Raw genomic sequence first — 26,012 nt, 5'->3', positions numbered from 1 at the left:
CTACGGTGATTGCAAATTAAGTGTACAGAGTATTTGGGTTATTTATAAAGTTGAAGAGACAGGTCACTCCAAACTGTAGAGAATAATAAAGAAAACAAAGTGCTATAATATTAATTTTCCAAGTGTAAGCACTGTAGTATGTGATAAGAAGAAGCTGCATGATGAGATTAAACCTTATAAAGCTCTTCAATAACTAGTGCAACCTGTAGGAAATGCTACTGTTTACTGTTAGAGCATTTTCATTAATATATACTGAAATACTTGTTTCCAGGTGCATGAATCTGTCTTGCATTAGCTGAGACACTTGTCGCAGTTTACCAAATTCTGTGTAAGCGTAAGTAAACAAACCCAATTAGTCAAGACCACTGCATCACAAAACATGCTTTATTTTGGCAAGTCTACTTCGTTTTGATTGCATATGGTCTCAAACTTGAACCCTAGGTCTAAAAACCTTAGGAGAAATTTGAATTGGAGTTTAGACTTCACAGATTTTATTTTCTTACTTAGAAAATGCTTCCAGACTTCGGCCTGCACCACATATTTATTCATGAGAAACAAGCCTTTTATATTAGGTGTTATATAAACACATGTCAAAGACCCAGCATTATTTTTTATTGAGCTGCAAATAACATGTGCAGTTTGGAGTCAGTTTTTTTATTTACTGATTGCTGCTGGCATGCTGATCCCCAAGCTGAATAGGCAAGAGAGGGTCTGCACTGAGGGGAGCACACAAGCTTCCAACAAAGGGAAGAATGGCCGAGAAATACCCATCTGCCTTCTTTCTCTTGCTTTTCTTCTCAGCCTTTCTGGTTGGACGAGATTGTGTATGAGGTGCTTTCTTTAACAAGTAATTCCTTTAGGGTAAGTATCCTTGTTTGGTGGTGTGGCAGGGGAACTCAGAGTCTCGAGGAACCTGTGGCCCTTGACAGTGCTGGGAGAACAGGAGCTCACCAACGGCATGTGCAAGGGCATTTGACAGCAAGGACATCCTTCCTGAGGTACTTGCTGCTATAAAGCCCTTCCAGTGTTTGGTTCCTGGTGGGAATGCAGGGCTCATTGACCTTCCATTTCGGTGGAGTCCCTGTTTTATACTCCAAGGGCCTGGAACTCTGCCATAGTCTTGACTAGGAATGATTGCCTTCATAAGCAGATTTTGCAAATATAGGTCCTAGCCAGCATTGTAGACATTTTTCCTCAAAGAACAAGTAAAAAGTGCTAAAGGTGGACCTGGAATTTGAAAAAGAGACTCAATCTGGTGTAGAAGTTCCTGGTGGAATATGGCTTGAAAATCCTCAGGATTTGGGCCCAATTTGTAGCAAATCCAGAAATTGCTCAGGAGAAATAGTTGTCAGTACTTACAAATCCAGCTCTCAAAGTGCTTATTGTTTGCCATTTTTTCCCATTTATTTCTGATTTTTTTCCCAATCTGGAGTAGACCAATGGAATTTATGCTGCTATAGTGCTTTCTCTACTAATTCTGCAAAGCTAGTTAAACTTTTCTGTCTTAGCATAATGTTGATGACATTGATAATAAGCATAAATGAGGAAGCAGATGAGAGTTTTAAAGCATCAGGTTATAGAAATCACTATGTAAACATGTAATACACTGGATTAATCAAATGGTTTTCCAGTGTGATGGATTTTTTGTGCTGATTGCATTAACCTGTCTTCCACATGTAGGTGGGATACCCTGGTCCTGTCTTGGTAGTTTTACAGTTTTACAGATCAGTTACTTGTTACCTTTTTACTCAGGAGGCAGTAATTTGTAATGTTACTCCTTTAAAGGTTGTCTCTCATCTCGGTTTCTGAGAGCATTTGGCACTATTTTTTGTACTGTCTTTTCAGGTAATGTGCTTTTCTAAAGGGCAGTTGGAAAATTTTTGCTAGTTTCCCATTTATCACTTGTGCTGTAGTTGCCAGGAAATTAAATGGGTACTATGGACTTGTATTATGCTTGATTTTTTTCCTTGGCTTTCTGTTGTATGATGATGTTTCATATTCAAATACTAAAGAGAGGAAAATAATTCCAGGCTTTTTAAGATCACCCTCCTGTTCACTGGAAAGAGAAAGGGAAAATCTTCTGCATACATAAAAGTGAACAGAGAATTTTCAGCACACCAAGTTCATATTTTCTAATGTTTGCTTTTTAGTCCTCAGTGAATTCCTGATTCAGAGTTTAGTGATGGGAAAAAACTTCTGTGTGCGTTATTAAAGATAAATTATATTTCTGTTCCTGGGAAGGAGGTATTCAGTAGCCTGTTAAAAACTGACATTTCCTCTGCCACGTAGATTTGGTTGGTTTGTTTAATAGAGCACTTAAGTGACTTTTTATGCATTGGGATTTTCTCCAACATTGAAGATGATTTTGTTCAATTGGATTTTTAAACATTTGAAAATTGGAATAAGAAAGGCAGCATTGTTTAGGGCCCTGTCTGGGATTTTAAAAACAGGAACAACTCGTAGCATTCCTTATTAAATTTAATTAATTGCTGCTTGTGGGCAATATGGCTGAGTTATTGTTGCAGCGAGACCAATAACTAACATAATTTGGAGTTCTATATGTTCAGACCTTAGTTAGAGCTTTGCCTAAGAGTAGTTAGATTATTTAATTTAAAAAAAATGTTTTTCTTCTATTTCAGAGTGGTATTGAAGAGCACCTCACTTGTGGATTTATAAAGGTTTTGGTGTTTCTATTTGCTAAATCTTTACTAAGAATTTAGGGTTACTGGCAATTAAAAGAATCTTTACTATTTGGTACTGCTTAATAGTGAGATACATGCCATTAATTTGATCTCAGTCTGTTTTCTGTTGCACAGATGTTCGCATTACAAAAATCATTATTGTCTACCGGTAATCAGTGCCCCTGTCGGAAAAGCCAATATAGGAGTGGGGAACTAAATGGGTGTCTGAAGTCTCATCTTATTCTACAGATAGTCTTTTCAGCTGAGCAATAAAGGGGGCTGCGTGAGGAAAGGCATCTTTGGTGCATCTGAGATGTCTGTTCCACTGCTAAAGGGAGTTCTCCAGCCTGACCGTTCACTCGCTCAGCGCCAAGCCTTTATGCAGTGAATAATTATTTTTAATGAACAGCAAGGGGAGTTAAATCCTTATGACTTAGTTATTTCTCAAGTGAACTTGAGTCTGTTTCCATAGTGAATATGAAGTTGTAATTTGTGATAGGAGTTTGAGGTAATATAGTTGTGCAAACCTTTTTATGCTCAGATGAAACATACCAAATGTTTTAGAAAGGTTTGCATTTGATTATGAGAAAGTAAAGCTTAGGAGTTCGTTATGATCCTTGGCTGAAAACTAAAGTAAATATACACAGTGCTACCCTAAGTCTTAGTGTATTTAAGTATCTGTGCTTGGAAAATGCATAAAATGGAAGATCTACTGATTTCTTCAACCTCTGTCCTCATTGTATAAGGCATAATGCTCTTGGCTTTACATATAAAATTGTGAAATGAATGTGGGTCCCCTAGGTAAAATTCTGCTCAGAGTGAAGTTATTAGTAAAATTCCCATTGAATGAGGTGAGGGCAGAATTTCACTGACACACGGGACACTTAAAATCCAGTGCAAGGTTAAAAAATAAACCAAACCCCATATTAATATTTGAAAAGTATATAGCATGTCTGTCTTGTAAACTTTACATCCTTATTAAAGTAAAATGTATTTACCCTTCTTCAAACTAAGTCACATCTCTCTTCAGACAATACTAAGTTAAATCAGAGTGAGTTTTATAGAAGTGAATGCTCACTGTGTTCAATTATCAATTGTTTTTATTGATGATGCACTAATAAACACCCCTCCAGTTTGACAACCATTCTATGGCCATTTACTTTTCCTTTAAAAGGATATAATCAGTCTCTTGGCACAAAGTATTAAAAGTGTTAATCCTAAATAGATGAGCTCTTCATATTATCTGCATTCAAGTAACCACATTTTGTAAAATGAAAGCCTTACTTGTGTTTAGTCTTGAAGTGACTTGGCAACATAGATTTTTGGTTTTAGTTCATGCTGTATGGTGACTCATAAAAAGACTTTTAAAACCGAAGTGGAGGTGCTGCCTTCATTGTTTTCTTGTTTTGATGAAGGCAGAGCTATCAGCTCTCATACTTTGTATAGAGGGGTTATCGAGGAGTGTAACCCAACTCATCATTAAGACTGCAGCACTGGAAGAAATCCCTTACAGCTTGTTCCTAAGCTCTGGACTTAAAACACTCCCTGGGACAAAATGCAAACCCTGCCACCAGTTGGCCCTGGCAAGGCCGGGAGGAGTAGTTTGCTTGTGGGACCTTCACCTTCACAGTCACCACTACCTGAGGGAGACGTGCTTCCAGCCTGAGAATCATTAATCCTTATTGCTCTTAAGGAGGACAGAGCAGTGGGGAGTGCTGTGTCCAGCTGGGACTCAGTTACTAATACAGCTGGAACACATGCTGGGGAAAGGAGCTACTGTCCCACAAGTGGTCCCAGTGGTATCTGGACCAAATCTGCAGAGATACCTGTGTGGGTCCATGAAAAGGAGTGAAGGGCACAAACCCACTCTGTGGGTGGTGGGGCTGGAATGAGGCCCTGACTCCCTGTCCCCTCTGCTGAGTGCACAGCTGCTGCGAGGGCAGGGCAAGAAAGGTCTGCACAGATTTTCCCTCTGTTTTCTCAATGAAAGGCTTAAAACCATTTATCATCCTGTAAGGAGAAACTAGAGAGGCTGAAGCTTTCTGAGGAAAATGCAGCAGCTTGGTCAGCTAACAAGGTTAGAAAGCAATGCTCATTACGATCATTTCTGCTGTTCATCGCTGCTTGGGGAAGTAGCTCTTACTGGGGATTGTCCTGTAGTTTTTGATAAATGGCATTTTCCTTGGCTGTTACAAACCATTTTGGCTTGGTTCTTTCTCTCCATTCTTGCCTTACCTTCATCTCTGCTACTCATTTCTTTCATAATTTATCTAAAACAGCTTTTCACAAACCCTGAGAGATCATACCCTTCAAAGCTGAATTGTATTTCTTAACTCTCCTACTCTGCCTGGAGAGCTGTCAGGAGGTGGTTTTACATTTGGAGCAAAGATGCCTTGTTTCACCTCAGCAAGTATTTTTAGTTAAGCATTTTTCCTCTAGGCGATTTCAGATTGTCTCTACTGGATCTTTAGTAACATACTCACTAGTATGTTTTATTTTGTTATTTGTAGTTTTGCTATAATTTGGAGATAGCCAGAGGCTGTACCTTCTGTAAGAAAAATATTCTCATCCTCCTTAACAAGAAGGAACTTGCTCCATTAACTTCATTTGACTTAATGTTGTGAGCTTAAACGCTAACCTGAAAGCTGTTAATCAGACCTCTGGTTTAAAACAACAAGGGCACGATGAACAGGTCAAATTTAGGTGGTAGCATTAAGTAGTTGGCAACTGGACTTAGTGCAGTCTGCTATTGAATGTTTCGGTTATGACTTTCTTGGTTGATAAATTGATTTGTTTAGGATTCTTTAGTTTTTATTCCTCACATTTGCTAAGAATTGCTTAGCTATGAATTCTAAAAGCCTGATCAATCCGTCTGTTAAAAATATGCCTAATAAGATGGTGATTTTTTTTTTCTGTAACCTAAAATGTATTTTTGGCCTTGTGTTAGGAGCAAAGAGGGCTAGCAAGGCAACTTACGCATTTCAGCGTCCTCCTATTTTGTGTTTCTGGCAGACCATAAGAGTTTAAGAAATGCTTTTGCTCCAGCCCATGTCCTGCCCACACTCCCTTCTCCTGGTTTGGCTGGAGTGGGCAGTGCAGTACGAGGCACTCACTGTAGGTGACTGGCTTTGGTCGGTTTTTCACCTGTTCTTTAGGTGAAACTCTGTCTGCTATAGCAGAGCTCTCTTATGACTAACCTTGTGAGAAGACAGCTTGAGGAGACAGAAAAGTATTTGCCCTTTCTTTTGACAAGCTGTGGAGGATCCTGCTTCCCCCACTTTTTCTAACTAGAATAAATTCACATGCTGAAATTTTAAAATTTGTTGTCTTTGGTTAGTGGACTGTGCAGTAATTTTGTTGTCATGCCGACACCATGGAATCATGACAACATCTATGTCTGCCTTCACCCTACAAGCCGGCAGAAGCTGTCAAGCCTCCATTGTCTCCTACTCCTGTTCTGGGAGAGTGGAAGATACAGTGCTTGCAAGGTGGTTGGTAACCATGGCGGTCTTGGTGATAGCTCCTGAAAGAGCTCTGAGGGTGCTCTGGGGATTGTTTTACATCCGCATCCATTGGGAGCAAAGAACTACGCTCTTAGCACATTATTAGTTTTTAAAATTCTTTTGCATAGCCCTGTAATAGATTACATTAGTGTTACAATACATTAGTGTTGTTCCTTGTATGTTTTTTTTTTTCTGGGAAGCATCTTTGGGGAAGCCTCCTCCTCTGAGATTTGAAGATCTCCTTGACTGTCCCAACTAGACAGGAACAGGCTTTTAAACTCGGAGATTTCAGGTCTTTCACATACATAGTTTACACGTACAAGGAAATGCATCAGATTTAATTGTAAACAGATCATGGACTCTCGCTGCGTGTTTGGATGGGGTGCGTGTGTTCATATAAGAATGATGTCTTGGTAACTACCTTGCTTACTGCCCGAGGATTTACACTCATATTCTTGGCATTCCTTTTTCTGTATTATTAATGAAAGTTTTAGCTATTAGGGGAAATATATCTTGTAGAAGTTTTCCAGGAAAGCTTTGCTAATCTTCAGGCTTCCAAAAGTGAGAAGGGAATGTGTGTGAACTATACACATGCACATACTGTAAAACAACTGTGTGTAATCTAACTACTGCTCTTTATTAAATATTTGCTATTGTATGATTGTTTTCAGCTGTGTATCATTTCACATGTCTTTGGCCTTTGGACTGAAGTTTTCCATGCCGGCTGCTTGCATTCCGGTGTGTTTTATTTTAGTCAAAATGGCTTCATGGTTTACAATAATGGGATTAATATAAAGCATGTTTTGCATTTGTGGAAAGGAAATACTCTAGCAAACTTTTCTTGAGGAGCTTATGGCCCTTGCTTATTTAGAAATAGGGCAGAAATTTGATTTTTGCTTCTTAACTTTCCAGTGCTACCAATACATACTAGTAATGCGTTTGTTGTCTCACCTAAGTGTACCCACATCTAACTGATGCAATAAAGAACTCTGTTAAAAGCTCCTAAGGGGGTACATGGTTCTCCTGTCAAAGCAGGGTTTGAACAGAGTTGTTAACTAAGATTGAGGCTGTATTCTCAGGACGAGGAAAAAGAGCGGTATCAGACACTCATATTTCATTTCTGAAAGCGTTTTTATCCTGGACTCTAAGAAAAGCAAAAATTGCATAAAATAAATGCTGTGCTGGGGAGTACTGGGAAGACATAGCCAATATGAAGAGGTCTGAGCTTCTGGACTGCTGGGCTCCAGGAACAGCAGGACTTGGGTCGTCTTGAATTCTGTTGCAACACCCGTCAGTTTGATTAGCTTAGTGCACGTTCCCAAATAGACTGGGGACGACATGATCATTTTTAGGAACATGATTTGAACATCTTAATAATGTTCTCTGTACTGTGCCTTCAAAAGTTTGATCAGAAAGAGAAATATTTCATCACGTTTTCATCAACACGAGACTGATGTGACTCTACTGTTTGAGAGTATCTGAGCCCATGGAGAAATTTTGCAAGACTTATTAGACTCAAACTAGAAAAAGACCGCCTTTTTAGCTTTTGTTTGTATTTCTTGATTGTGTGTGTATTATTTTTAGTCACATTTTAGATAAATTAAACTGCACTCTTGAGTATGCAAGGATCTGTGTAGAAATAGAGGAAAAATTTCTTTGCATTTGTCTATCTCTAAAATGATTTAGTGAGATTTTATAGTTATAAAGGAGTTAATATTCTGGCAACTAAATGGAGAATATTAATTACACATAATCATACTTAAGCAATCATTTATTTGCTTAGGGAGTTGGGTTTTAGAACTAATTGAGTAAATAAATTCTGTTCAAAGAAGTTCTATGAAGAAATGAAAGTTTAAATGATGCTTTTTTCTGTCCAAGATAAATGAAAAATGTTATATGCCTCTGATGGTCCAGCAAACCTGCATGTGCTTTCTGTCCCTTCTTGTACCCCTTTTGGGAGAAATCCAGCATGGTTAATATGTTCGGATGCAGCATTAAGGGGAAAAAAAAAACCCCATGGAAGATTGTGGACAGCCAGTATTTGTTAAAAAAGTGAAGCATGATTTGAAAAACACTTTGTCTTCTTGATTTACTTGAAATAGTTTGTTTGCAGATTTAGGTCAAGATCTGACTGTTGGGCATCCTACAGGAACAGCACCCATGCACAGCATCAGACACTGGGAAAATTCTGCCAAAAGCATTGCAGTGTTGTTTCTGAAGTGCTGTCGCCATCACGTGAGGGCTTGACTACGTGCCTTGTGCTGTGTTATAGGTTGTGCTCCACATCTAGGTGGACATCTTTGGGGAGGGCTCCAGAAACACCACGTCCCCACTGACGACACCCCCGTGGGTCCTTCCCGGTGGGAGCTGGGTGCAGTTGGTGACCTAACCCTGGGTCTCACCTGTGTTTCCCATGTGGGCCCTGAGGCCCAGGAAGGGCTCACTAGTACAGCCTAGCTGCACCAGCCTCGGGAAAGCCAGCACGGAATTGACTCCAGGCAAAGTGGTCCAAGGCATCCCAGTTGTGGACCTTTACACTGTTACTGCTGTGTTAGTGCACTCACCTGCACAGAGATTTTGTTAGAGAAGTGGGAAGGGACCATACCCTGAGGGATTGTTGTGGTGCCAGTGAAAGCTGCTGGCATTGGTCTGGCCTCTGCTGCCTGTGTGTTCCTCCATGTCTGTCTTCAAACTCCTCAAATGACTGAATCCAGTCGGGATAAAGACAAAGATTGACATAAGCTCTAAAGTATTTAAGTAGCCAGAGTACTGTATGAAACACTGGAGTTTGTTTAAAAGCTGAAACATTGCCGTGTTTGCCAGCTGCCACTTCCAGTATTGTTTTCTTAGTTTCTAGTAGCACTTCCAGAAGCCCCTGATTTTAGTGAGGGAAATAGTAGTGCAGTCAAGCTCTGGTGTGTCATGACTTCAGAGGAGATTCTTTCAGCAGCTTTATTAATAATGGGCTCTTAAAGTGCTATGGAAAATGAACTAGCAGCTGTTCTGTGAAAGAGACCTCAAGAACCACCACCACCTTTATCATTCACTGAAAAAGTCAAGTTTTGGACTGAGGAAAATTTTTAAAAATAAAACCCTCAAACTTGAGTGTAATGAGCTGATGTAGGCAATACAGTAATAATGATAAACTTTATAAAGCAAGTGTCTCTTATTAATGTGCTGCAAAGCACTCTAGAGATTCTTAGTGCTCAAATTAAGCTATAAAGGATAATAGAAGAGCTTATAAAGTTTCTGCACAGTGAATGATTTCATGACAATGGCTTTGTTTGTTTTAATGATGTGAACAGAGGGCATTTGCCCAGCATCTTCAGCATTCCCAAGGGGAATAGGTGCAGCACTTACATTTTACAGTTTCACTGTCACAGAGGTGCGTTTTTGTGCAGCTGTATTATGGTGTACTTCATAGATTGTAAGCAAGACTTGAAGTTAAAAACTTCAGTAAGGAAACAAAACTGGAAGTTTACTTCTGCTATTGCAGAAGCTGGTTGCAGAAATAAATACATTTACTTACATTTGCATAATACATTTGAAAAATAGTTTAGGGCTGTGACTTTTTAGTGACATCCATAATCATAATGTAGTTCTCTGTGGACTGCATGACTATTATAAGTAGTGATTTTTTACTGATGATCTCATACAAGGAGTCAAGAACCAGTTGGAAATAGAGACAGATTTACCCTCCTCCATCCCAGATGATCTTTTTGCTTTCCCAAAACCAAGTATAAGCAAACGGTTTTTGACAATGGTGTGGCTGACAGCCGCCTTGTGCTGTCCCCACCCAGCCTTAACATCCATGGGCATGCATTCCTAAGGAGCAGGTGTAACAGTGAAGTAGGGAATTTTTTATCCAGCTGACTGGAATGACAGAGAAAAGTCTGGATTTTATAAGTTAGATTTGAGGTATTGCTGATAGATTTTAATTTGAATGCTGTGTGTTTATTTCCTTATATTTTTTTAGGTGTCTTTTGCCTCTATTTCATTCACTGTCATGACAAAATTGATTTATTAATTGCAGCAAAACCACCTGGAGGAGTGCTGCTTCATATCCTTGTGAGGTGGTCTTTTCTTTTAGTGTGAATTAGTTTTCTCTTTAAGCAGAAAAACAATAGCATTGATGCCATGAAGTGCTCTAAAAGAGCATTTACTGCAGCATGGTTTGCATCTAGGGCTTTGTACAAAGAAATTTACAAACAAGTGTGTACACAAATACACTGACAATTTTCAGAGACATTTTACATAGCACTTACAATGACGAGAGGTTGCTGCAAGTTGCTGACATAAAAAAAGGCTGCAAGAACGCTCCTCTGAATTGGGAGACGGAATGCATTTTCATTCATTAAGAGGGAGAAAATAACTTTTTTTCCTGAAGTCACCACTTGTCAGACTGTTCATTTGCAGTGTTTTTTGCTTTTTTAATTTAGCAGATTTGTCTGGTTTTTTGAAGGAAGGATTAAAATAAAAGGAGGAAACTAGATCCCTTTCTCACTTGTAGGGGTGGAGGTTTATGCCAGCTGTGAGTGCTGCTAACTTCCCTATAAAATGCTTATGCGTTGCCCAACTTCTCTCATTTGTTTCAATTAAAATTTGGCATTGTCAGTTCAGATTTGTTATAAGTGCAGTTTGGTGGTTTATATTATGCAGCTGAGTATGGAAGGCAAAGCATATGTGTGCAAAAAAGGCATTGAGTTGGAAACTGGAATTGAACTACATTCAGTTTTTGCCAATGCTGCTTTTAAGTTTGTGCTATTTTAATAGTTTCCCGAAGTGATTGTGTTACTAAAAAAGTACCCCTCTGAACTGGAGTTTTTGATGTTTGCTTCTGGCTACAATGTAAATTTCATTTGGTTATTTGTTAAAAATCCACATAGCTCTCTCTGCAAATGCATATTTGATAATTTTTTTTTTCCATGTGAGTTCTGTATGATTTTCATAAAAAGCCCAGAGCCTTTTTTGAACTCTAAAATAAATGTGGAGCTTCAGTCATATCATGAAGTCTCAACAGATAGAAAATAGGGTTTATGTCGAGGTGTTTTGGTGTATAACATGATGCAAACAGTAGCAAAACCTTTGACTTTTAAAATTGTGAAGATATATGTGACTAAAAATGGCCCTTCACCAATACATAATGTGTACTGAATTAACATACCAGGGTCGATCGGTTCGGTTTTAGTTCTGTCATCATGGTAGGGAGCAGATATTACACATCATTTTGGTTGCTTTTTCTTGCATCTTGTTTAAGAACAAAGAACACCAACAAACACAAGACAAGGACTTTTAAGCTAGAAGAGATAAGAAGAGTCAGAAAAACATCTAGATAAATCAGGATCAGTCTTGCTAGCTTATGCATGTACCGGGTAGCAACCTACTCCTTCCAAAAAATGGGACTCAGAAGTAAGTAAATCTTCTTAAGTAGATCATAGGAAGGCAGACCTGATGCAGTTCCTCTGGGGTTGTCCCCGCAGTGACAGCAGCCCTTAATGTTTGTCTGCTGTCCCAGAAGATAGGAGGGCAGGCAGGGGTCCCTGGGCCATGGGGTACATCCCTTTCAGCCGGAGGTGGGGTGATGGAGTCAAGCATGTGTGTCATTGCCAAATGGAAGATTCTGGTTTACCTGCAGGTTCTAGGATGACCATCCTCTTCAGAAAGGTTTTCTGACCCCTTTATGTTCCCTTAGCTCAGGAGTGTGAAGAAATGCTGCATAGCCTTACAGAAATCGAGTGCCGTTTGCAGGATCCGCATACAGCCCCACAGATTTTGCATTTAAAAAGAATGCAAAGCACAGATATTTAGTTTGATGGTAATTAACTTTGAACAGTGTACTGAAGTATCTGGCACATTTAGAAGTGTTTTAAAATCAAGGTTTCAATTTGTTTCTGAGAAATTTTGTAGTTAACCCAGTTTCTGCTCTTGATGCATGAGTGACTGGGTACCATATGATGAACTGTGTTATATAAGATGCTCAAATTGTTGATCCAAAATTCTAGCTATTTAACTCTTCTGGGATCTTAGTGTTTCTTGTTTTATTTTTGTCCTGTTTTCTCTTTTCAGTATTTGAAGTGTTGATACGAAGCCCTTTTCTGCCAGCGCTGTTAGCAGAAAGAACTTATGTATACCCATCTGCCTGTTCCTTGGGCATGGGAATGGGTTGCACTATCAGGAGCTTTTAACTATGTGGTAGATTATTATAGGAGGGATTTTCCTGCTTTCCCCTCTGTTTCCTCTAAATAGGTTTGTTTCTTACAGCAGGATATAGTGCAATAAGAATAACCAGCATCATTGATTCCAGCTGCTTCCTCAACAGAAAAATCACATTTTATTTGGATGAACTTTGCTGTCTCCTGAATATTTTGAGAGGAAAACAAGCTTCTCCCTTTCTGTGAATCTTTCCCACCCAGATGTTCAGTTCTTTATTGTATTTTATTAATAAGTCCAACGCTTTCTTTGCTGTAGGGCTGCAATGCAGCAAGCAGATGCTCCTGTTAGAGCAAATTCCATGATATTGGAAGCTTAATTATCAAAGGCACAAAGACTCTCATTACATTTTCCACTTGTTTTAAAGGGGGGGTGGTGGGGTGGAAAGGCAAAAAGTATTCTTTGTTTTTATGGTAAGACTGATGATAGGTTAACAGCTGGGAAAGCAAAGCTGCAACTCCATGACTGAACAAGGAAGATAATGATTGTTCATCTGCAGAGATCATTATTTTCTTCTAATGTGAGATTGCAGTGTTTCCATTTGTGGCTGTGAAGCTTTAATTACAGTATGTAATTATTTATAAATTACGACTGTAGGCCCTTCCTATAGGAATCTGTCTTTATTACAGAGGGTTGTGGTGGTGGGGGAGAGGACTGGCAGGTAGGCTTGAAATACTACACGTGTAATCTCATGGACATTTGAAAGTAAAAGTTGTGGGTTTATACTTAAAAGGATATTGTAAAACTCAAAGCTAAGGTATGGTATGCACGGATAGTATGAGAACAGATAAATGGGATGTTTGCTTGAGAAAAACAAATCAGCCCAATTTTCGTTCATAAAAATACCAACTTTTGAGTTGCTTGGTCAACCTTCCCTCCCTCTTATTAAAGAAGGTGCTGCCAGTGTTGTGTTAGTAACATACTTCTTCATTTCCATGCAGTTTCAGGCCTCAGTTGCATCCAAACACTGTACATGAGCATAGCGAGAATGATTTTAAAGTACAACAAGGGTACGTTAAAATATATCTATTATTAAAAAACATTGGTAGAAAATAGGTAGGGCACTAGCTTACACAAACACAAGTATGGTGTTCTTAATGAGTTGTCTGGTTTTGCCAGTTAGGATTAGGAATGCTTCATGAATTGGAGCTAAGTGAGTGAGTTGAAATTCTCTTATATTTGTGCTAAGCAAGAACTTCTCAACTTGGGAAGTTTCACAGATTTAACTGGTAACAGCATTGCTTCCCATGCCTTTATGCAGTTTGTTTATGTAAAAAGCTGTTCTTCAAGCACAGGAAAAAATAACTTCTTTGCTTTTTGTATGTTGAGTAATGAAGGATTGGAGAGAATGTGCTTTTCTGGGACATGAGATTTAGCTGATCACCTCAGGATACTGCTTCCCAGATGTGCTTTTCACGTGAATTTTTGTGCGTTTTGTGAGCAGTTTTCCAATAGATTTTTTGAAGGAGGCCAGACTTAAAGCAGAGTATGTATTGTTGGTATTACCTGGAAATAAAGAATCATTGACCTCTAACTTAGTTAAAAGCATTTCTTCGGCATGATTTTACAGTGCTAATAGAGTTGGTTTGGATCTTGGGAGAATGGTATACTCTGAGAGCACTATACTTTGAGAACAAAACCAAATTAATCAAAGTTTTGCTTTAGCATTTTCTGTCTGTTTTACCAGCAGCACTTCTGTTCCCTAAGCATTTTATAGCTCCTTAATCCACAGGTAGAAGTTATATGTACTTTAGTGACTGGATCCAAAGCCCAGAGAGATCAGATAACATGCCCAGAAATATGAAGTCCAATGTACCAAGTCCAAGAAAAATACAAGAAATGCTAACTTGTTATTTTGTTCTTTTTCTCATTTATGTGTTGAAAGTTGGAGTAAAATTGTGTCATTAGTTGTAGCTAAGACTTGCTGAGGCAAGTACTTATGCCCTGTTGACTGTGGGTCTCAAAAGCACACATGTTTAAATGCAGAGAGAGCACTTCCTTCAGTGTTATCTGGATTATTGAATAATAAGGCAGAGTTCATTTTCCTTAGTCTGGCAGGGGCAAAACCACCATGGACGTAGGAGAAAGTTTTGCTTGGATACGGTTCTGATACATATTAATCTTGTTATCTAGTGTGATTCAGAGGATAGCATTCAAGTGGATGGTCTGGAAAGCAGAGCAGCCGGAGACCATGTTGAAGCAATGGTTTGCATCTCTGGATTGTTCCATTGAGTTCAGAGCTCAGCCATAATATAATGATGGAGATGCAATTTAAACATACCAGTTTTGTTAGAAATTGGTCAAAATGGAGACCTGGTCTCAGTGGAGGCAAACAGAATTTTAAAACTCTTATTACTTCATGTAGATTGTTGTAGTTTAGTGTGAAAATCAAAACTGGTAAAGTATGCATCAGCAAACCTCAGGATTTTTCAGTCATCTAAAATCTGGTGCCGTTCTATAGGAGAAGTTTTAGGTATCTGTTGTAACAAAGATCCCTTCCAGATGTAGTCATATATCTTTTTAAGTTTTCTATGGTACTGGAAGTAAAGTGCATCTGTGCAGTCAGAAATAGTTGCGCACCTTATTTAGGCTAGGAGAGGCATACACACGAGACTGCATTGCACAGACTGCAGTTAAATTGCAGAATGCCTGTGTCTGCTGTGCTGCTCCAAGTAGTGCTAGGAACACCCTGCAGCTGATGTGCTCAGTGCTGTTAACATTTTCTTCAAACTGGGTTTTTCTTGTCTGGATAATGTTCCATTTGCTTTTCTTCACGCAGCGTGCAGACGATGTTGGCTCCTGAGACACTGTCAATAAACCAAATGCAGTTTGTGGCATGGCTTGATTCACAGGAAGCTGGAACTAGCTTTGTGTAGCAATGTGCATAAAATGCTAGTGGACTTTTCTCTTACTTTCCTTGCTCTCCTGAGCAGCTGCTGCTCACAGCAGATGGACATTAATTGCACTGACTGATACAGCATTCCAGAAAGTTAGGACATTCATATCAGTGCTTCTTCAAATAATATGGTGTCAGTTTATGCTAATTCAATTGTATAATTAATGATTTACTCTTTAGCAGAAGAGGATTTTCTTTGGTCATGGCCCAGGTGCACATGAGGCCATGTCCATCTTGAGACTGGCTGAGCACACTCACTTCCCAGAGTCGTGCATAGCAAACTGAGGTGCTGTGCAGGTGGCAGTTTTATACTCCAAGACAGTCGTTTCATTCTCCAGCAGCTTCCTTGCCCCTTGAGCGTCTCTTCAGCATCAGTTCATTTTTTCATTGTATTTTCTCCTCTGCATTTTGTATTTGTCAAAATGAGCACTGTTTTGTGCTTTTTCAATTGTACCAAGTGTTTTGACAGAAATTGGAATAATTTTGGGTAACTCCTATTAACCCCTGAATGTTTAGAGACCCGTATATGTTTACTTCTATGGTCACCTGTACTGTGGGAGGACTCTGCCATTCTGTGTCAATAAGATGCTTGAGATTTTCACATGAGAGATGCTGTTTTCTACATTTTCTTTCCAGAACAGTCAGAGTGCAGATATTTCTGCCTTCAGAAACATAGTGCAGCTTGGCTAGATCCACACAAGCCTGACTTTTATAAGCCAAGTAGGTATGTGTGTCTGTATCTTTATTGTATATAATAGGAGTTTTGGCTGCTCTAATCAATGCAGTGGGAGAAGCTGGTATCATCTGTGCACCCTTTCTTCGGTGGATGTGATGCCCTTGCCCAGAAGATGCTGTCAGTGGAGAGGGGCAGCCTGCCATTGGATCTTCTGTGGATGATGGGCATGTATTACATAATTGTAATTTGCTCCAGAAGAGAAGCACTGCCTGTTTGCTTTTATTATGCAAGAGAAATGCACGGAGATGGCAAATAACCATGTGCTCCTGTTACACCTAAAAACCTAGGTAAAGAGCTTGGGCAGCTTGTGTTGGCTGATGAGAAAAGCCAGGAACCTGGGAAACAACATACAGAATGTGTGTCTGTGTGGTGGGTTCTCAGGATGAGGTGAAAGGGAGCCAGAAGAGACATTTTGTTGAAGCAGCAGTGGGATTCTGTTGGAGTGGAGAAGGAGAGAAATGTGTCTCATGCTCAGCTCCACACTGATGATGGTCTAACAGCAGATCAGCAGTGGCCATGTTGTGTTCTCCTAAGGTGTCCCCTCCTTGCTCACACATCCATTGTGGCACAGCAAGGTTAAATGAGTAACTTCCCTATCCTGCTGCTGCTTGTCAGGGTGGTGAGGTTCTGCAGCTGTGACTCACAGCAACAGTTTTTCCAGTGGTGTGCAGGGTTGCTAAACGCTCTTTGGATTGTAGCTGGATGCTGGATACTCAAAAGTCTTGAGATATGCAGAATTCCCATGGTTTCTGTCTACTGCTCATTTCTCAAGTCACAGAAACACCAGTCAAAAACTTGTCATCTTTTTTCATTCTGCCTAGTGTAATTTTTGCTTTACTTACAACCTTTTTGTTATTTTGGCAAATAAAATTCAGATCTCAGGTTTTTCTTTGACTGGTCAGGTTAATAGAGCAGCATGATTAATGATTTCTCTTGACAGATTCTGGTAATTATAGTTTTATTAAGTTCCAAAAATAAACAATGCAATCTTCTTATTTGGACTGCGTAATACAGCTTGTACAATTTCTCCCAATAATTATCTCATCCAAATCCAGTAGCTTGTAATGGAGATCTTAGTAAAGTTTTCCACTGACTGCATTCTGTTAGCAGAGCTATGGTAAAATGTATGGCTCCTTTGTTTGTTTGCAGAGATATAAAATAGAGGACCCAAATTAATTCTTTCATTTAACAAGATTAATGGAAGGGAATGTGGCATGTTCATTTGTGTTATCAGTTATTTATAGGATTTCTATGTGAAAGGGCTTCCCAGGGAAGTGGTCACAGCACCAAGCTTGCCTGAGTTCAAGAAGTGTTTGGACAATGCTCTTGGACACATGGTGTGACTCTTGGGGATGGTGCTGTGCAGGGCTATGAGTTAGACTCGATAATTCTTCCTCCAACTTGGCATATTCTGTGATTCTGTGAAATACTACTTTCTATATGGTTACCAGAGGCTATTTACTTTGGCATGAAGCTACCAGGCAGACCAATTTATTACTTGCTTCAGTTTGTTGCTTCACTCCAGAAAGAAATAAACAGGAGGAGGAAGAGGAGGAAAAGTGTCTGTACTGAAACTCTCATCCTTTTTCTTTTAAACTGGATCTTGTCTGCAGTGATTTTTTGCAGTGTGTGCTGGTGTTTGGGATATATTTTGCTTTACAGAACATTTTCTTAGCAGGCTAGAAAAAACACTCCTGGGGTTTGGCCATGTGCCATTTTCTCAAGACCTGTTTCCTGCTTCAGCTAATAAAGAAAGACCACACCTTCCTTTAGTTGTCCTCCATCTGCCCCAATTCAGGGAGTGCTGTAACAAAAATGAAGTAAAGAAGCTTGGACACAATTTCCTGAAAAGATTAAGAGTATATGAAAATATCTGTAGGAATATAAATGTGTATAATGTAACTTAACATACAAACTCATATTGTATGTCACTGAAATGCACCAAAAAAAGTAAAATACAGCAGCTGTTTAAAAAGTCACAACGGACCTACGCAAATATTGAAGACTGAAAGTAAAAACAAATTATATGTATGTATGCATGTGAGAGAGAGAGAAAGATTTACTTAGAGAAACATATTTTGAACATCTGTGTTTCTGCTTGATTTGTGTATGGTCTCCTGTGAAAGTCCCCTTGAGTTTTTAAGTGGTCTTTGAGTTGTGGAGCACAGTATTTTCCAAGAACCAGGATTCACTTAGCACTGGTACAACGATATCTTAGAAGGAAGACAAATTATAGCTAGGAGGAAATAAAATAAATGAAGATCTCAGAGTAAAACACAGGCCTTTCCACTGAAAAAGATTGGGTATAATTGGTAGGTATTAATTTATCTAGTTTAGAATCTATGAGAAGCAAAACCAAAGCCTGGAAAACATGATAAATCCAAAAGGAGCTGGAGAGGTGAGCTATATGTGTGCACAAGAGCTTCGTTTTAAATGGCTTTAGCAAAATTGAAAAGGTATTTTGAAAAACCCAATTTTATAAAAACAAAATGTTAGAAGTGTTTTAAGAAGCTTCTTAAAAATATATCCAAGTCTATGCTGCCTTAACGTAAGGGAAGTATGGGCCTTACTTCAGCCAAGTGTTTAAGTATGTGGCTGGTTCAGTACTTGTCTGGGTTTCAGTCAGGAGACTTTTTTCCTTGGAGATGTGCTTAAATCTCCCGTTGTGCTGGAGTCCTGCTGCCAGCTCAGCCCGCCGTGCTTCTCTCCTCCTTTCATCCACGGAGCCGGTCAGTGCCGGCAACATCTGAGCTCCCGCTGGGGTCTGCCCCTGTCGGCACCCGCAGGGACCACAGTGAGAGCAGGGCAGGGTAGCCTCAGCTCTCTCCCCTTTTACACTTGTTCACCTGAAAGCAAGAAATCCAAGCATGAGTCCTCCCTTGATTAATTTAATTTAAAGCACAGCTCACAAGCTGTTCAGCAACTTTCTTAAAAATGTAAATGCGTGGGCTTCCTGTACAGATATTCCTGTTAGGAAATGTGTTATACACCTTAGTGCAATGCTGTCCTTTAGCTTCCTAAAGGATGCCGAGAGCTATCACAGGAAATGCTTCCCATGGCCGTAGCCCTTCTGGCAACATATCGAGTGAGTTCTTAATGCCTGTGTGGGAACCAAAGCATGGGGCCAGAGAAGCAGACTTTATATAGTGAAAGGAAATGGAAAAATCCCCCCTCCAAACAAAAAAACCAATTTGCAGCATTTACATGTCAGCTGGTGCTTTTGAGTTTTTCAAGATGTTACAGAAATATCAATCTTGGAAAAAGCAGTATTTCACTTCTTCTTTCAGAACAAGTTCCTCCAGTCTTGTCCTGGCTGATGATTGCATAATACTGCATAAAATGTAGATATTAATGCAGAATTTAGTTATAATCTTTGCTTACTCTTCGCTTACTCTTCTCTCTCAGATTCTTTTTTACAGTGACCCTTTTGCATCTTCGAATGTTTAGAAAAGGAAAATAACAGGTTTACTAGCTAAATATACTGTGAGAACATGCAAGTCACATAAGGTGTTAAATAGTCAAAATACTTTCTGTTTGCAATTTATGTGAGGTTCATGTGATGGTGTCTTTCCCAGGACCAAATCTGAGAAAAGCGGAGAGGATGAAAACAAATGGATTTGGTTTTTCTGCTAGGTATTCCATCGTGTAAGTGCATAGTAGCTGAGAATCTTTATAGCACAGCTACATATTTATACAACACAATGGTTTGCTCTGGTTTGTTTCTGAGACTCAACACTGCAGTAGATGAATGAAAGCAGAAGTGGAAGCAGAGTTCTTGTTGCTGTTGGAAAGGAGGCAACAGAGGGAGCAAAGAGAAAATCTCTAGTCTTTCTAGTCCACATTTTCTCTTGCCATCTAATCAGTTCCCACTGGGGTCTCTGCAGGTTGTGAAAAAATTACATCAAAGATCACACTTTCTTATAGTTCTATCAGTATTGTTTATTTTCTACTCTCTTTTTCAGATACGCATTTTCACTCTTTGGGCCCTTCAGCAGGTTGGTTCAGCATTTCTGCACCATGCTGGTACAAAAGGATAAACACATGGCTTCACTGGAGTTGGCTGAGCCATACTGAAACGTGTCAGCAGAGATCCTGACCCTTTGCATGCATGCAAACATGCCAGTCTGTTGGGAAACAAACACCAACCTTCTCCTTTTAAACACAGGCTCAGCTTTAATGGAAAATTTCTGGATAATGTGAAGTACAATAGAAAGGTCATAGCTCTACATGCTGTTTTAAGTGAAATTTGCACTTTTCCTGATGTGCTGTGGTATCATTTGAGCTGCTTTGTCATCTTCACGTGGATGAATTTGTAATCTGAGAAACCTGAAATGGTGCAAATGTGACTAATTAAAGTCTGCCTAATGAAAATGATCATTAAATAGTCCATGTAGCTGTACCCTAGAAGCATTTTATAAGTACTGAACTTGGTTTCGAATTGTGACAAGGCCCAGCAAGCACTGAGGACTGCACAGTCTTGCCCCAACAGCCTGCTCCAGTTCCTTACATCCTGCCAGCCACCTCCAAGCTCGTTATCTGGCATGGGAGATGAGCACTTTTGCAGTGATAGAAAATGCTCACTGAGGGCAATCAAGAGATACCAGCATGTACTTTCTCACGAGTCCTTATGGAAGGACTTAAACCTGATGCAGTGCACTATCCTTTAAATGTTAAGGTCTGAATGAGCTCTCTAAATGTTTCAGTGTCTGTAATGTTAAAATTACATCTTTCTGTCTGAAGAAGCAGTGGTTACTGAAAGTGCCTGTGTTGTAGCATTTCTTCAGCACTATTGTGTTCTTAACTAGTTCAGCAGAACCGCTGAAGATGTGGAGAATAATTATTCTTTTAATAAAATATTAATTTTCAGTAAAGTGAAAATATTTTATTCTTTTAAGAATTAGAAGTTTATAATATCTAATACATAGATATAACAATAGGAAAATTTCCCTGGATGCTAAGGTATTACTGCATATCTCTTGAGCAAGTCTAAGATGGGAAATAAAAATGTTGAAAATAGAGGCATTAAAATTTTGGATTTATAAACCAAAATCCAAAGTCATAAGACTGAAAATGTGAATGCAAATATGGACCCACTCTTATAAATATAGAGGAAACTCAGGCCTCTAGAGAAAAAGCTTGGGAAGTGAGTGCAGCATCCACCTATAGTCATTACAGGATAATTAGCACAACATTAAGACCCAAAAGAACTATGTGCTGCTGTGTATATATATATTATACTTGCTCAGTTGTATATATTTTAGAATAAAATAACCTCATATGAAATGGTTATTAGTTGCATAGAGCACTTCAAAGGGTTGAAAAAGCATCTCAGGGACCTATATAATATTCAGGAATAATGGCTTTTTAAACACTATTCTAAAATCTTTTATGCAGCATTTTCTGATAAAAGATACTACACATAATTTTTTTTTCTTTCTCCCTTTTAATTTCCACTTACTTCTCTATTAGGTTGAGATGTTTGGGTAAGAAATGGGGAAAACATCTTAATTCTGTTCTGTAACCTTATTTGATTTGAATGCAAATTATTAGATTTGAATACAAGTAACTAATCAGTCATTCCTGTGCTGTGTGTTGAGACAAAAACATGTGTTCTTCAGTAATAGTGGCATAAAAAAATCGGGAAAAAAGCAACACCACTAAAATCATCTTTGCTAGCAGCTAGCTTTCATTCACTGTGTTCCAAGGAAAATAATATTCATCAGGTGTCAGGCTCACTTGGTTTCAGTGGCACACTTGAGATCCTTTTTGTCCCCCAAGGTGGGTCCCAAATGAAACCCTAAAGGCCTGGCTGACTGTACACCAAGCAGCATGAGAATCTTCTCTGCAGTTTTGGACTGTCTGGGATATTCAGACTTGTGCTTCAGGTGTAAGCTCATCTCTAGATCTTGCAGGTCAGGGTGAAGTGGAGCAGCGGAGCAAGCGGTGCATTATTCCCACCTGCTCCTTGAGCTGGGTCTTGCACTGTTCTCCAAAGCAGCAGCTGCTGGGACTGCCGTGCTCTGGTATGGGCTGCTCCAGCAGGTGGACCTTGGGTCCAATCCAGTACTGCAAGCCCTGGCTGGATTCATCATCTAAAATCCGTTAGTAGGTCATAAGATCATCACAGATAGAGTTTCAACCTGCCTGTGCCACTGAGCTGGGAGATAGTGAGCCAAGCATCATTACATGAAGGAACAGGATGGCTGGGGAGTGAGTGGGTTCTCCTCCAAGTCCTCTTTTCTTTTCTTCCTTGTTTTCTAAAATAGTCTTCTCCTTAAACATGTGCCTGTCTGCTGTTTGCCTTCACCCCATCAAAGTAATTGTATCCTAGTTTTTAAAAGCTGGACTTGGAACAACTGTGGTTTTCAGTGAGCTGCAAGTATCCATGCTATGTAGAAGTAGCAGGATCAAGAAAAATGTAACCACCTTTCTGTTGTGTAGCCTGTGGGTGTTTTTAACCTCACCGCATGTCTGAAGGCATCTGAATTGCATCGTCTGTGTTACAACTGAGATGTTTTTAAGATAATCGACAGCAACACATACAAAGTTTGGTAATCAACAGGAAGAAATGCAAAGGTTTTTAACCACAGAAGACTGTAAGAATGGCATATATAGTGCTGGCACACTCCAGAAAAGGAGGGAAGCAAATGCTAATAATTTCACTATGGTTTTGAATAGACTAGACTTGAGAGCCTTGAGTATTTTTCCTTTTCTCTTTTAACTGCAATTTTGTTATTGTATTGCTGCCCCCATCTCTGCTAAATATGGCTTTTGAAATGCAAATCATATCATGTTCTCAAAGATGCATATGACACCCTCAGCACTGTTCCTCTTTGCACTTCAAAGAGCTGTGTGGTCACACTTTGCATCTCAGCAAAATTGCAAGATTTGCCTTCTGAAGATCTCCTTTAATGTGTACAATCAATCCCTGATAATGTATTTTGGGTTTTTTGTTCCCTGGAGTCTGTTAATTTTGGTGTTGCTACAGGTCATCAGGAAACATAATCTCTTCTTCTTTAATTTCTCAGTGAGCGTGCCTGAGGGGAGAGGAACACAAGAGAGGAGAGACAATTGAACATCACCATTGGCTGAGACCTGAAAAAATGGTGCTGGATGAACGCAGGATTAGAACTTAATTGTAAAAGAGAAAGGAGGTCTTGACAGGCAATTTGCTTCATTTTCACATTCATCATGGCACAAATCCTCTGGCTGGCTGGTTGATGGGACTGTCCAACACTTCTGCTTAGATTCAGTGCAGATCCCTTCTGCCTACACATTGAAAGACCTGGGAACAGGTGGGAACTGGATGGTGCCAAAAACAGGAATGGAAAGAGAAATGGACTCTGACGAGCTAAGATGGAAGTGACTTGACAGCAACAAGCTCAGCAGTTGTCTCCAGTAAGGACAGGTTGAGACGGGAATCTCAAGCTTCTCTGGAAGAGCAGTATGCAGGAAGCTGGTTTTCAGGCCACAAATGCTTTCACAGGTAAGAATTTCTGTTCTAGTTCCGCTCATAGTCTTGGGACAGTTTACTGGAGTTTAGAAAATAAATTGAATTGGTCCTGACTGTTTTCAATCTTGTAGTACTTTCAGTTTAAATAGTATTTTAAAATAATTCACTTGAAGACCAGTTCAACACTTGTATTAGCAGTGAGGAACACAGTTATCCATGTTTCAGCCTTCAGAAATGGATGGCCACGAGCCTTGGGGAAGGTTGATCTCAGCTTTCCTCGTTAAAGTACTCATTAACAGCTTAGCCATGAGCGGTCTCTTGGGTCAGTATAAAATGTAGTCTGTAAAGTTGCTCCTGTGCTCAGCACAGGAGTTTGGTGAGGCTGCAGGATGGACATGGTTCTTATGAGGAGGCTTCTCAGCAACATGTCAGTGTTGAGCCTTATCTCGTTTGCCAGACCACATCTCTGGGCAGAACTTGCCAGGTACCCTCTCTTTGTACTCCCCCCTGCACCACTGACCTGCTGCAATGCTTGAACTGGCTAAACTGGAGGGTTTAAATGGTAACTGTTTCACCTCAGTCTGGTGTATTTCTGTGTAGATGGATTGAAAATAATGTAATGAGAAAGAGGATGCCACAGTGGTGTGACTTTCTGAGGAAAGCTCCCTCTAGTGTAAAGTCTGCTGGAGTTCATACAGTGCTTTTTCTGTCTGGGATGGTTTCTGATTTGAGAGGCAGGAGGGGGAAAACAGCAGATCCTGCTGCTTTATTTCCATGTCTGCCAGCCAGCTGAGATGCAGCAAGAAATGCAAAGAAAATCAACTGGATAGTGCTCTTGTTTTGATACATCTAGATAATGGATTAGTATCACAGTGTAAACTAGTGATGTGCAAAACATTTATTTTTCTAATATAAAATGTTTGCCTTTAGAAGGAGTTTTGGCTGCAGTGGGGTGTGATTCTGTGTCCAGCTGTCTGCACCAGGACAGAAGTTTGGAGTGGTAGTGCAGCTCTGAACTGTCTCTGTTGCCTTGCACTGCTTTGATTTACAGCATGGTTTCTGTGTGTGTCAGTGAGACGCGTCCTGAAGGAGAGGAAACAGGAAGCTCTCCTCCACATGTGCTCCAGTGCTGATGGGCGATGGGAAGTCTGGGACAGCCGCAGGGCTCGCCCTCCTCTGTCTAGCCAGCAGCACACTCCTAAAGCTCCCCACTGCTGTTCTTGTCCTGTTTGTCCTCGCTGCTCTCCGCCAGTTCTCAGCTCTTTCCTAGGAGTTTTTGTCACTCTTTTGCTTTCTACCAAAATTCCAACTGTGAGGATATCTGCTCTCTTCCTTACGCTGGCTCTCCTTTGCTGGAAACACTATTACTTCTAACACCCTTGCAATATTACATTACTTTCTGTCCATTTTTACACTCTTCTGCCCCTGTGTCTGCTATCCCTTAGCTCCCACAAGTTGGCACTGTGACCAGGGTGCTTGGGCAGGGGTGTGTCAGAAAGCTGGTAACCTCATGACTGCTGCTGGATGGAAAAGACCTGGCAAGTAGTACTGCATTAAATTCAGAGAGATCAATCTGGGGTCCCTGGAAGCCCAGGACAACAGTCAGAGTGTGATGGCAACCCAGCAGATTCAGACCTATTCTGGAGACTTAATGGCATGAAGGTTGCTTGGTCTCCTGTAAGAAATTCTTATGTTCCTTTGGAATTGCCCTTAGGTAAAGTTGTTAATAAACATACTCAAATCTTGGCAGCTGTACTAAAGAATTATTAAACATTAAGGTGCACCATGCATTCAGGAGACTTGTTAAGGAAACAGGTTGAATTATATTTTCTTTGTATGAGGAGAAAACTTCCAACTTGTATCAAATTGATATCCATATTTGCTTTGTGGAGATCTTTCTTGTTCCTTGTTACATTTATATGATGCACTCAGCAATAATAAACAGTGGGTAGGTGTATTTCTCAGAGAAATCCGTTGGACTGTGTTATGCTAATTCAAGAGTAGCAATAAAAGCGTAATGGCAGATGCATATGGTTGCTCCTCTGATCCTTGCTGTAGTGCTCCTTTTGTTTTATTGGAGTGCCAGTTTAGCTGTAGGAGAGAACAATATCTGCTAGCAGCAGAGGGGGCATGGCCACATGAGAAGGGAGCTAATTTGTACAAAAAAGGCTTGCTATCTGAAGCCTGTGTCGTGTCAACACTGAATCTAGACATGCTAAGCGATTGCAGCTATTGCAACAATCAGAGAAATCATTTCAATTTACAGCTGACCAGAATGCTGGCAAAAGAAGCCTGGGAGGACAGTGCCTCTGTGTAGCCACTCTCAGAGTATTTCCTAAACCTCCTTTCCACTTTGCTAACTGCTGTGACCTGGAAAGGCTTACAATTATGGCTAGGAGATATTTTGATCCTGTCTGTACGCTCATTTTACTGGCACTGATGCCAAAGACTCCCTTTTTTGCAGATGGCTCTTGTCCCAAGAGATGGGCTCACCCAATCATTTTATCATGTATTACCAAACAATAGCAAATGT

At 39.9% G+C, this 26,012-nt stretch overlaps 1 protein-coding gene across 2 annotated transcripts in view; it reads left to right on the top strand.

Moving 5' to 3' along the window:
* Nucleotides 1-26,012, top strand: part of LDLRAD4 (low density lipoprotein receptor class A domain containing 4) — a 280,035-nt gene that overhangs the window by 75,250 nt on the left and 178,773 nt on the right. For both annotated transcript variants that reach the window (XM_048289602.1, XM_048289601.1), the window contains one exon: nt 23,055-23,512. In XM_048289602.1, the coding sequence (XP_048145559.1) occupies nt 23,473-23,512 (40 nt within the window). In that variant the 5' untranslated portion in view covers nt 23,055-23,472. The remainder of the gene's footprint in view (nt 1-23,054; nt 23,513-26,012) is intronic.

The sequence above is a fragment of the Corvus hawaiiensis genome, chromosome 30 (genome assembly GCF_020740725.1).
Source record: "Corvus hawaiiensis isolate bCorHaw1 chromosome 30, bCorHaw1.pri.cur, whole genome shotgun sequence".
Taxonomy (NCBI): Eukaryota; Metazoa; Chordata; class Aves; order Passeriformes; family Corvidae; genus Corvus; species Corvus hawaiiensis.
Note: the sequence above shows the minus strand (reverse complement) of the source record. Positions and strands in the feature narration are given on the sequence as shown.